General features: G+C 50.3%; 1 protein-coding gene across 2 annotated transcripts in view; it reads right to left on the bottom strand.

Moving 5' to 3' along the window:
- The window catches only part of LOC110151704 (NACHT, LRR and PYD domains-containing protein 1b allele 5-like), a 42,643-nt gene extending 30,575 nt beyond the window's left edge, over positions 1–12,068 (bottom strand). For both annotated transcript variants that reach the window (XM_020915153.2, XM_070466506.1), the window contains exon 1: positions 11,939–12,068. In XM_020915153.2, coding sequence (XP_020770812.2) covers positions 11,939–11,970 — 32 coding nt within the window. In that variant the 5' untranslated portion in view covers positions 11,971–12,068. The remainder of the gene's footprint in view (positions 1–11,938) is intronic.
- Positions 12,069–12,459: the final 391 nt, after the last annotated feature.

The following is a 12,459-nucleotide window of genomic DNA, read 5'->3' as shown; positions in this document are numbered from 1 at the left end:
CACTTCTCCAGCGCATCCGTCCACCGCGCACAGGGTCACCGCGCCGAATCCCCACGCCCCACGTCTCCAGCGCATCCGTCCACCGCGCACAGGGTCACCGCGCCGAATCCCCACGCCCCACGTCTCCAGCGCATCCGTCCACCGCGCACAGGGTCACCGCGCCGAATCCCCACGCCCCACGTCTCCAGCGCATCCGTCCACCGCGCACAGGGTCACCGCGCCGAATCCCCACGCCCCACGTCTCCAGCGCATCCGTCCACCGCGCACAGGGTCACCGCGCCATATCCCCACGCCCCACGTCTCCAGCGCATCCGTCCACCGCGCACAGGGTCATCGCGCCGAATCCCCACGCCGCACGTCTCCAGCCCGTCCGTCCACCGCGCCCCGCCATGCTGGCCTCCCGTCCCTCCTCCTGGTTCCCACAGAGGCTGCTCGCCCCCTCACTCCAAGGTCTTCTCACCTGCTTCTCCAGCCTCCTCCCTCAGATAGAGCACTTCCGGGAAATGAAGGGCCTGGACAGCTCCCCCATTCAATTCACTGGTCCTCCACTTTCCTGACCTGGTGTTTGCATCCCCACCCCTGCTCTGCCCTGTTCAGCCTCACGGGAGGTCTCAAGGGAGAACTCCCCATCTCAGCCTCCCACTCCCCGTCCTCTCCCAGACTCAAAGCCACCAGCCTTCTGCTTTTTCCCACGTATAGAAACCACTGGAGCTAGAGGCACCGAGGACCCCCGCCCAACAAGCCCAAGGGGCCCGCTCCGTCCTCAGGGACCACCTCTAGATGAAGCAGGTGACAGGCTCAGCGGTGGCTTCCAGTGTCCCTCACCTGGTCTCCGCCCTCCTCTCGTCTCAGGGGGCCTCTCCCCGCTCCAGGTGCTTCATCTCCCAGCTTCATCATTGGCTTTTCCTAGGACCACCTCGGTGTGCCCTCCACACACTGCCTCAGGCCCGCGTTCAGGCCGAAGCTTCAGATCCTAGATCTCTGACCCCTTCGCAGGCCTCCTCCCTGACTTCCAGGTACTTAAGGCCCGAGGGTCACTTCAGCACTTTACATACAGTCAGCGGGAGCTAGTCCTTGCCTTCTTCTCTCCAAGAAAACCTGCTCCTCCTGACCTGTCTCTGCAGAGAATCATCAGGTCACCTAACTGGAACCTCCAAGTCATCACTAACTCTTGCTGCCTCTTTCTCAGCAAGCAGCACAATCAGACTCCTTCCACGCATCCTCCAACCCCTCTCTCAAACTTCTCCCCTCCTCAGCGCACACGGCTTTTGCCTGCCTGCAAGCTCGCTCTCTCACTGGTTCTCACACTCTCACAATCACTGTCTCACCCTCTTGGTCTGCCCCTCTGCAGGACCTTATCATGTCTTTGCCCTTCCGGGGCTTCTCACTACTTCCTGGGCTGAGCTCCCTGGCACCGCACACATGGACCCCCACCCTGCTCCCTTGTCCCCCACCTTTCGTGCTCCCCCAGAGGGAATGTTCTTCAGTGTCCAAGCACACCCTGCGTAACACCAACATACAAACACATACACACCACCCTCTGCACCCTCCCCCGAAAACAGTCACTGCCGGGAGCCTTGCAGGTCTGGAGCTCAGCTATGCGTGCCCCACCGACACGCAGACTTTGTGCATATAAGTGGCAGCCCTGCCCTCCACCATGATGCCCAAACTGCTCCTGATCTCCCAGGAACAGCATTTCACAAGGTGTGGACTTGACATTAGAACTCTCAGAGTGCCTTCTAAAAACCATTTTTCTGGGCCCATCAAATCAGAATCTTGGATGAATAAATGAAAAACCAGGAAGAAAACAATGGTGTTATTTGCAGTTATGGGTGTTTAAAATCTTTCTGGATCTTCTCATTGAATCATCCCAATAAGCCTATGAAGGCCATTTGACAAATGCAGACACTGGGACTCAAGAGAGGTTCATTAACTTGCTTGAGGTCACACAGCTAACAGAAAAGGAGCTTGACCCTAGGCCACTGGGACTTCAAAGCCCCACTCCCCACCACTTCCCCGGCTGACCCCAATCCTGGCAGTGACAGTGAACTGAGGAAGCAAAGAGTGAAAGCAGCAGAGCAACTGCTGGTCCCTTCCTTTCTCTTCTTCAGTCAAGTTAGTCAGGAGCCTCGCGATTTTGAAAACCTCCTTGACTCACGGTTTTTTCTGATAAACATTCCCAAGTATTTGGTATTTCCCAAGCTCCATGTCCTAGGAAAACTATGCATTTTCATTTTCAGACCCAAGTCCTTTTATTTTTTAATCTTAACTTCTGGCTCAGATCAGACAGTGGTGGTAAGCCTGAAATTAGGAAATGTTTCAAGACATTAAGAAAGACTAAAACATGGTTCCCAATGAAATGCATACAAGAACAAGCCAGCCATTGCATCGTTTTCCTCCAGACTCATACCCTTATAATGCAGTCATTGTGCCTTTTAAAAGTAATTATGAGAACATATAATAGGACCGGATGTCACGATCTTAGTTTTTTGAAAGTTGAGTTTTAAGCCAGCTTTTTTACTCTCCTCTTTCACTTTTATCAAGAGGCTCTTTAGTTCTTCTCTTTCTGCCATAAGGGTGGTGTTTTCAGCGTATCTGAGGTTATTGCTATTTCTCCTAGCAATCTTGATTCCAGTTTGTGCTTCATCCAGCCCGGCATTTTGCACGATGTACTCTGCATATAAGATAAATAAGCAGGGTGACAATATACAGCCTTGACGTATTTTCCTTTCCCAATTTGGAACGAGTCTGTTGTTCCATGTCTGGTTCTAACTGTTGCATACAGATTTCTGAGGAGGCAGGTAAGGTGGTCTGGTATTCCTATCTCTTTAAGAATTTTCCAGGTTGTTGTGATCCACACAAAGGCTGTGGCATAGTCAGTAAAGCAGAAGTAGATATTTTTCTGGAACTCTCTTGCTTTCTCAATGATCCAACAGATGTTGGCAATTTGATCTCTGGTTCCTCTGCCTTTTCTAAATCCAGATTGAACATCTGGAAGTTGAGAGTTCATGTACTGTTGAAGCCTGACACTTCATGGCAAATAGATGGGGAAACAATGGAAACAGTGAGAGACTTTATTTTCTTGGGCTCCGAAATCACTGCAGATGGTGACTGCAGCCATGAAATTAAAAGACACTTGCTCCTTGGAAGAAAATCTGACCAACCTAGACAGCATATTAAAAAGCAGAGACATTACTTTGCCAACAAAGGTTCATGTAGTCAAAGCTATGCTTTTTCCAATAGTCATGTATGGATGTAGAACTGACCTATAAAGAAAGCTGAGCACCGAAGAATGATGTTTTTGAACTGTGATTTGGAGAAGACTCTTGAGAGCCCCTTGGACTGCAAGGAGATCAAACTAGTCAATCCTGAAGGAAAGCAATCCTGAATATTCACTGGAAGGACTGATGCTGATTCCAATATTTGGGCCACCTGATGTAAAGAACTGACTCATTGGAAAAGACCCTGATGCTGGGAAACATTGAAGTCAGGAGGAGAAGGAGACAAAAGAGGATGAGATGGTTGGATGGCATCACCGACTCAATGGACATGATTTTGAGCAAACTCCAGGAGTTGGTGATGGACAGGGAATCCTGGCATGCTGCAGTCTGTGGGGTTGCAAAGAGTTGGACATGACTGAGCAACTGCTCTGGACTGATGAGAACATGTATTAAGAGTTAGACATTCTTATTGTACAAAATATATCTGCTAAAACAGTGACAAACTTCTGACTGTCCCTTTCACAGTCCCCTTTCTACAGCTGTTAATCTTCATTTCCAGACGTGTATGCATGTGCATAGATATCAGAACTTCTGCTAAAACCAGAAAACCTTTATGGAAAACCTTTATTTTTACCATGTAGTGAGGCTGCAGGGTAGAGGGTCAGCTCTCTGTATCAAAACACCAACAGTTATGGGAGAAGGGGCTCAGGCCACGGCGAAGGAGCCGCCCACTGGGCAACACCAAAGACAGCCCGGTGGAGGAAGCAGCCCAGGGGACCCACAGGGCCCTTGTGCTGTGTAGGAATCTGCTTTAGAAGCAGCAGAATCTGCTCCCCTAAAATATGTCGCTTTGGCATATTAATTATTTCAAACTGGTTATTCTCTAAGAAAGAGCAGGCAAAGGAAAAACACTGAAAACCCAGGAGGAGTTGGCCTTTTGGAAGAAACATTAACATTTGTAAGGGAAATCTCCATGTGTAAGGGTGTCCAAATCTGTACCTTATCAGTGAAAGGGCAGGGACTGAAATCTCAGGACAACCTCACCCAGGTTTACTGTGGTCTTCCTGGGAACCTCCCAGACTGAAATCTCAGGACAACCTCACCCAGGTTTACTGTGGTCTTCCTGGGAACCTCCCAGAACTGACGCTCCCCACCCTCAACATCCTTGTCTGCCTGCTGAGGACGGTATTGAAGGTGAAGGCTTTGGCCATTTTGGAGAGTTACTCAAGTTTTCCTTGGTATCTCCCATGTATGGCTGTTGTCCCTAAGTCATGTGTGACTCTTTCGCAACTTCGTGGACTGTAGCCAGACTCCTCTGTCCATGGGATTCTCCAGGCAAGAACTCTGGAGATATTCCATTTCCTCCTCCAGGGGATCTGCCCAACCCAGGGATCGAACTCGGCTCTCTCAGATCTCCAGCGCTGGTAGGTGAATTCTTTACCACTAGCACCACCTGGGAAGCCCCTCTTCCATGTACACCAGTTATGTATGATTTTCTCCTGTTAATCTGACAGGTGTCAATTTAATCCTTAGACCAGAAGAACCCAGAAGGGTGGAGGAAGATTTTCTTCCTCTCTGACATGCCACATGGATGCAAGTGCCCCACATCTTCTTCCTTTCTGCTTTTCCATGTGGTTTGTTAAAAGGAAAAACGAAAGTAATCATGTAGAGGGAGGACCCCTTCCAAATGTTCCCAGTGTAATTTAGGAGCTGAAGATCAGTAGGGAATGGAAGTGGACATTTACTTAATCACTTAAAATTCCTTACATTTTCATCCCGACTCAATCGTGATGACGAGGTGTAATGTCAATGCTGCCTTGCGCCTACCAGCTCCCAGGCCCTGCCTAGAACAGGTCTCTTTGCCTTAGTGGGAGGAGAAAAACGCTGCATCTTGGCGCTGTCACACCCAACCCGAGGGAGCCTTTCTCCCACCTCTGCACCGAGGCCTGACTGCAGACTGGACAGGTGCATAGTAGGCGCCAGTGGACAGGTGCATAGTAGGCACCAGAAGGGTTTCAATCAAATCTGGCTCCACGAGTAATGATTCTCCAGCTAAAGATTTCAACAGTCCTTAAAATGAAAATAAAACTATAATTGTTGTTGTTGTTCAGTTGCCAAGTTGTGTCCAACTCTTCACGACCCCATGGACTGCAGCACACCATATAATATATATATTATTATATATCAATATAATTATTAATATGGTATTTTATTATATTTAAACCATAATATAATAGCTAATTTTTTTTAATATTTACTGTGTGCCTGAACCCGAGCCAAGGACCTGGCAGGCATCAATGGGCTCCTTGCAACAAACGTTTTAGTGCCTGATGCTGAACTAGTATCATCCCCATTTCACAGATGAGGAAATAAGGCTTGGGTAACTTATCCACAAACCCAGAGCCCAAGCTTTTATCAGTACATTTCACAACAAAAAGCCTAAAATTCTGCCAAGCAGGTAAAGACAAAACACTTGATACTTTCTAGTCTCTGGTCCTAAGGTACCACTGTCTGTGAAGATAATTCTCAACTAGAGTCACCTTTTAGTAAATAATAAAAAGTTATTAGGCATAATTAAACCCATAATGGGTCGATTCAGGTAAAGAATTGACCTGCAATGCAGGAGCCACAAGAGATACAGGTTCAGTCGCTGGGTCAGGAAGATCCCCTGGAGGAGGACACGGCAACTCGCTGCAATTCTCTTGCCAGGAGAAACCCATGGACAGAGGAGTCTGGCAGGCTACACTGCACAGGGTCGCAAAGAGTCAGACACGCCTGAAGTGACCGAGCACGCATGTGCACAAACCTGTAATGAGACCCAAATCCTCCTCTGACTCTTCACCAGAATGAAACCAACTAGTGTTTTACTTCTTTTAGCCCCTATCAACCTTCAGGAAATAGGTCAAAAACAGTTAAATGGGTTAAGAAAGTGGAAAAGAGTTAATGTTAGTCACAAACTGAAGTTAATCTGCATAATCATAAAATAGTTATACTTTCCAGAGAATAAACTCGATGAAAATACTATTCCCTATAATACAGATCTCTTTTCATCAACTGAAATCAACTCACAGTTGCTGTGATAAGCGGAGGGGATATAAAAGTGACACGTGACTCAGGAACCTGGTCCCCAGGGGCACACTAACCGAAGAGAAGACAGATCAGGAAATAAAACGTATGTGATGTGGGACGAACACAATGAAAACAATATAAGCTATCATTTTAGCCCAGAGCAGGCCATGGTGACCTGGGAAGAATGCAGCTCTCACGCGAAGAACACAGGCATGAAACTTAAGACCACTTAAACCTCAGAGCTAAAGTCAGCTTTTGCATTTTCAGAGAAAGCTGCTGTGGCTGCTGCTGCTAAGTCGCTTCAGTCGTGTCCAACTCTGTGCGACCCCATAGACAGCAGCCCACCAGGCTCCACCGTCCCTGGGATTCTCCAGGCAAGAACACTGGAGTGGGTTCAGAGAAAGCTACCACCCCTCAAACAGGATCCTCGCACTGTTAGACTCAGGAAAAACTGAAACGGAAAGGAACCTATAAAGATCTTCCAGTCTGAGGCATTATTTTACAGAGGAAGAGATGCACTCTAGGAGAGGTGAAACTAATACACACCCAAGATCACACAGCAAGTTAGAAGCAGAGACAATCTTACAACCTGTCTCAGGTCCTCTAGTTTACCCATCAATTCATCCATTTAACAAACACAGATGGACTATGTGCCAGGCATGAGTGAATAAAGCAACTGGTGCTGTGGCTTCAAGAACCCATCAGCCTGATGGGGAGGACTGTCTACTTGCATCTGAGAAAGGAAGTGCTGTCTAAGATTGAAGAATTGGCGGGGGGGGGGGGGGGGGGGGGAGGCAGCTTCCTGAGGAACTGACCTTTAAACTCAGCCACAAAGGACAAGCAGGAATAGGCCAAAGAAGAATTGGGGGCAGGGAGAGTTGAGGTCACACAGCTTCTGTCTGAGGCAGGAAGGAACTGATCAAGATCCAGGAACAGGAGGAAAGCAAGTGTCATCAGAGGGAGAAAGGGAGAGATGAGGAAAGACAGGGAGGTGGAGAAACTCCAACTCTGTAACCAAGCCGATGGCAACCCCAGGATGCTAAATGCAGATCATCTGGTCCACCGAGTGGTCTCTAAATCCTTCCTCTTGGGAAGATCTGACGTTTGAGTGCAAAGAAGGAAGTAAACAACGCAGGGTTCCAGAATCTGCTGTCGTCAACATCTCTCATGGGGAGTGTCTGACCCTGGGCAACCCTGACAGCCTACAGGCTCAGACACTGCCTGCGTTGAGCCCAAAAGGTCCAAGCATTTCCCCAAAGAAAATCTCAGTCCAGGCCACAAAAGCCAGGCCTCCCTGCCCAAGAAGTTGTAGTACCAGAGGACAAACACCCCTCAGGAGGCTAGGAAACTTTAAAGCATATTCCAAGGAAACTGTCTTCACAGACTTGAGGTCTGGAAGCCAACTACACAGCCCCTTGCATAGGGACAGAAGGATTTCCTGAACTCCAAGCCCTCTGGGACCAGCCTGGGGCAGGGGGGTGGGGAGGGTGGGGGGAGGATGGGGTCGGGGAAGGGGGGTCAAGGACTCCATAGGGGAAAGTGACAGGCAGATGGGGGAAGGCGGAGGAGAGATGTGGGCATCATGAGCCAGCAGCTGTCAGTTCTCCCAAGGGACACGTCCCAAGCTAGGCAGGTTTCCCATCATCACCCAGTTTCCTTTATTCTAAGCATCTCATGACCACCACCTATAATCAGCTCACCTGGGATGTAAGCCATCCCATCACCTTTTTCTTCTACGTTCAGGTCCCAGAATGAGAGCACAGCTTTAAATGCTTTGGAAAACATTTAGTGCCAGCAACGGTGAAAAATCCCCAGGCCTAGCTCTCCAGGCTGGCTCCTTCATCTATTCCCTCCCTTCCTTTTCTTCAGTTACACCAGCAGGAAAAAAAAAAATAGTGGTCAAACAGGTAGGTTTTTGGATATCAAAAAGCTAAAGGATTCACACATCATTAGTTGTAACAGGCAAACCTGGAAACAACTGCCATGTTCATCAAGAGAAAAATGGATGATCAAAATGTGATTCCGTCATAAAATGGAGTCCTGTAAGCCACGAGGATGAAAAAGTGCTTACACACGACTGAGAGGATGAATAGCACAGACCTAACAGCACAAAAGAAGTCAGACACAAAAGGGCATATGCTGTGTGATTCTATTTTTATAAAGTTTACAAACTAGAAACACTATCTCTGGTCCCTCTGGGATGCAGGGGTAGGAAAGTAGGAGGAAAAGGAACGGGGCTTTTAGGATGCCATGTTCTATTTCTTGACCTGGGTGGTGGTTACACAGATGTGTTCACCTGGTGATAATTTATCAGCTGTACACTTAAGATGCTGTGTTTTCTGTATGACTGTACATACACACTTCAGGGAAGGGTTTTCAGCATCTTAGGAAAGGAAAAGTACATAGGACTTTAGCTTTGCAGGCCACATTTATGGATGGAGAATGACCCCGGGTGGTGGGGGATAAAAGTGAAGACATGACTGCATTTGGGATATGGCCCAAATGGCAACTGTGGGTGACAGGAACTAGGGTGAACAGTTTCAAGGTTTACTTCCTTCTTTCTCCTATAACTAACTGTCAATGAAATCTCTGCATACTGTACTCCAAAGGGAAGTGGGACCAGGAGGAAAAACAGTTGGAACTGAGCTGGCTTAAGGGAGAAGGGAGGCAACTGGAACACTTCTATCAGTGAGGGGTCAAGGAGGGGAGGAGGAAGAAGAGGGAAAAGAATGAAATCATTAGTGCCCAGGGCAGGCAAGAAGGAGAGCTGGCCTGACTGAGAATGGATGGGGTGGGGTGATTACCATTAGTCAGCCCAATTGAAGGGATCCCTTCTCTACTCCCCTCCCTGATCCCTGCTCTGATGCACACCTAAATTAATGGCTTTATTGTGCTGCTCAAGAGATGCAAGAGACACAGGTTCAATCTCTGGATAGTGAAGATCCCCTGGAGCAGGAAATGGCAACCCACTCCAGTATTCTTGCCTGGAAAATTCCACGGACAGAGGAGACTGGCAGGCTACAGTCCACAGGGTTGCAAAGAGTTGGACACAACTGAGCGTGCATGCACGTTGTACTCTGTAAGTCCTTTATAACTCCTGGGAACTGAAGAATAAGAGAAGTGTGTGTGTGTGTGTGTGTGTGTGTGTGTGTGTAGCAAAGGATTCCACATCCTCAGCATCTAACACATTGTTTGGCGTATAGTTTGCACTATTAAAAAAAAAAAAGGTTCACTGGGTAAATGACAGAAACAATGTGGTAATTAGATATAAAGTTGCTGTTGCTGAGTCACTAAGTCATATCCAACTCTTTTTCGACCCCACGGACTGTAGCCCACCAGGTTCCTCTGTCCGTGGGATTTTCCAAGCAAGAATACTGGAGTGGGTTGCCATTTCCTTCTCCATGGGATTCTCCTGGACCAGGGATTGAACCCACACCTCCTGCATTGGCAGGCAGATTCTTTACCACTGAGACATCTGGGAAGTCCCTAGATATAGAGACCTCGCCCCCCTTAGTATTTAAAAATCAGTAATAACATTTTAAATGGCCAAAAATGTGGGAATCAGAGTGGCATACTGTGCAACTACTAAAAATTACAAGTAACAGTAGCAAACATCTGTAGGGTGCTTTAGGGTTTTCTGAGAATTACACCTCCCCCTTGTTTGACACACAATTATACAGACTTTGCTGCCACACCGAAATGTGCAAATGACTCATTAACAAGTCTTCCTGAAGAGACCAGAAAGATCAGTAATTGCGGGCTAGCAAACTTTCATGTGAAGAGGTAGGGAGGACCCACATTTCAGAGTAATAGGGTCACAAAGAGTCAAACACGACTGAGCAACTGAACTGAACTAGGAAGGAGTAGGTAGGGAGTAGTTGAGTTAGCTCTGCTTTGTGTAAGTAACAGTGCATGTTAATTTCACACACTATACTTCAATTCACTTCCCTTTTCTTTTGGAACAAAACTTTACTTTTGCTGTATTTGATTGATTCAAAATTCACTGTAACCACTATTTGCACGTCTTCCTGCTAACTGACCACCTCTAAGGAAGTGTTTTTGATGACCCAAGTGGACCCAGTTCTTGTCCTAGTGGGGCTTTATTAATGCTAATGTCAAGAAATTCAACAGCAGAACCTAACCACAACAAACCTTTTGACACTGTCTTCCTGATTGCAACAGTGTTATAAAGAACAGAGGAGAAAAGAAAAAATCACACATAAAACTAAACAAAAAAATCCTTCCCTCCTTCCTAAAAGAATATGAGCCTAATGTTCAACGAATAATCCACGAAACACTTAAGTCGTGAACACTTTAAAGCTCCGTATTCTCTAGTTGATCGTGCAGAAACTGTTATGTGGCAGGGACTGTCCCATAAGCAAGTTCTCTGCAGAGTCTGAATCTTTGCCCAGCGTTTCTGCACTGCTTTGGGCGGGCTTCCTGCGTGTGCTTACAGCAATGAGAGGATTACCTAAAGGATACATTTCACAAACAAGCCGTCACGTGTCTTGCGCTGAAACTGCATCCAATGCCAAAAGTCTGCTTCTGCAGATGAGAGCTCTGAAGAACTCGACCACCACAGCCCAAACCAGCTCTGAATACACATTCCCACGTAAAAAGAGGCTGCCTTTAAAGGTCTGTGGGACGCTGATGACAAACGGAGGCATTGGTACCTTTACAGTAAAAGCAGATATCCTAAAAGCAATGCTGATCTCGTGCCTTCCGTGCTAAAGACACTGGTAGGGCCCCATGGAAGCGCAGAAGGGATGACTGGCGCAGGGGGGTGATGGGGGTGTTCCACGCATGGGCAAAAGGGGATTAGGGGAATAATCCCGCTCTCGGCTCAAACCATTTGCAAGTCAAGGGGCCAAAACGCCAGTGGTGTTCAGAAAAACTTCCCAAGTCCTCCCCGACCCGGGTGCAGTGGGCGCAGGGGATCCGGGGAGCTGAAGCTCGAGAGACGGGAGCACACGAGGACAGCAGAAGCCGGCCTGGGGGGCGGGGAGTCAGCGCGGAGGCGGGAAGGGCGCGAGTCCACTCGCGCTGGGAGCACAGCGGATGCCACCGGGCGACCAGCCCCCTCCACGCCGGCGCGCCGCTGCCGCCGGGTGGATGTGGACCAATCGGGCCCACCTGCCGCCGCCTTTGCGCCGCGGTTCCCGAGGGGCCGGGTTGCGGGCGCCTGCAAGCCGCGACGACAGAGGGCAGCAGCGCCGGCCGTAGCCCCGCCTCCGGGCCGAGCGCCCGGGGCCTCGGAGCCGCGCGCCACCGCCTCCCGCGCGAGCACCTGCGCGCGACCCCGGCGCAGCCCGCCTGACCCAGGTGCAGCCGCCCTGGGCCTCCCGGCGGTAGGGGATCGGAGTCCGGGCTGGAGGGCGAGTCGCCACCCCCAAGCTCCGCGCCCTCGCCAGGCAGGCGCCGCCACCGAAGGGTGCTTTGTTTGTGCGGCTCGAGCGGGGATGCCGGGGCGGGAGTGCAGCCCCCGCCCCGTCCGGAAAACGGGAAAAGCAGAGCCCGCGGTGGAGGGTGCTGAAGACCGCAAAGCCCTTCTCCACGAGGCGATGTCGGGGCCAGCCGCACCCCACCCCCGCTCTGCCCGTCCTCCTTCCCAAACCCCGACCCCCGCCCAGCCCCGCGGCTGCGCTCACCTGCTCTCCGCGACCCCCGCGTCTTGGCTCATCGTCGTTAGGCGTCTGGGAGGCGGCGCCACGCGCGCCCGAGGCTCGGCGCTCAACTAGCGCCCGGGCGCCTGCAGGAGGGGTTCGCGTGCCGCGCGCTGCCCTGCGCACCCGGAGGCGGCGGACGCTGCCGGGGGAGGGACGAGGGCGAGCGAGAGCCGCCGGGGGAGGGGACTGGGCGGGAGGGGGCGCCGGGCGCGCTGCTGCAGCCGCAGCCGGAGGCCGCCCGGGCTCCCGAACGGAAACGAACGCTCGCCGGCGGGCCCGCGCGTGCACGCCGGCGGGCATACTCACACGTGCGCACACCGGCCGCTCGGGGGCTGCTTACCTCTCTGTGGGAGCTAGGTTTGGTGTCACTAATGCCGGGGCTTCTGTGAAAGAGCAGGGCCAGCGCCATTCTGCAGGGAGCTCATATCACCCCCATTGGGGGGTTTTCACGGGACAACCCGCCTCCCTCGAGAATTCCCAGATTCTCTTCCTAGGGTCTGAAA

This window comes from Odocoileus virginianus, chromosome 4 (genome assembly GCF_023699985.2).
Source record: "Odocoileus virginianus isolate 20LAN1187 ecotype Illinois chromosome 4, Ovbor_1.2, whole genome shotgun sequence".
NCBI classification, from domain to species: domain Eukaryota; kingdom Metazoa; phylum Chordata; class Mammalia; order Artiodactyla; family Cervidae; genus Odocoileus; species Odocoileus virginianus.
Note: the sequence above shows the minus strand (reverse complement) of the source record. Positions and strands in the feature narration are given on the sequence as shown.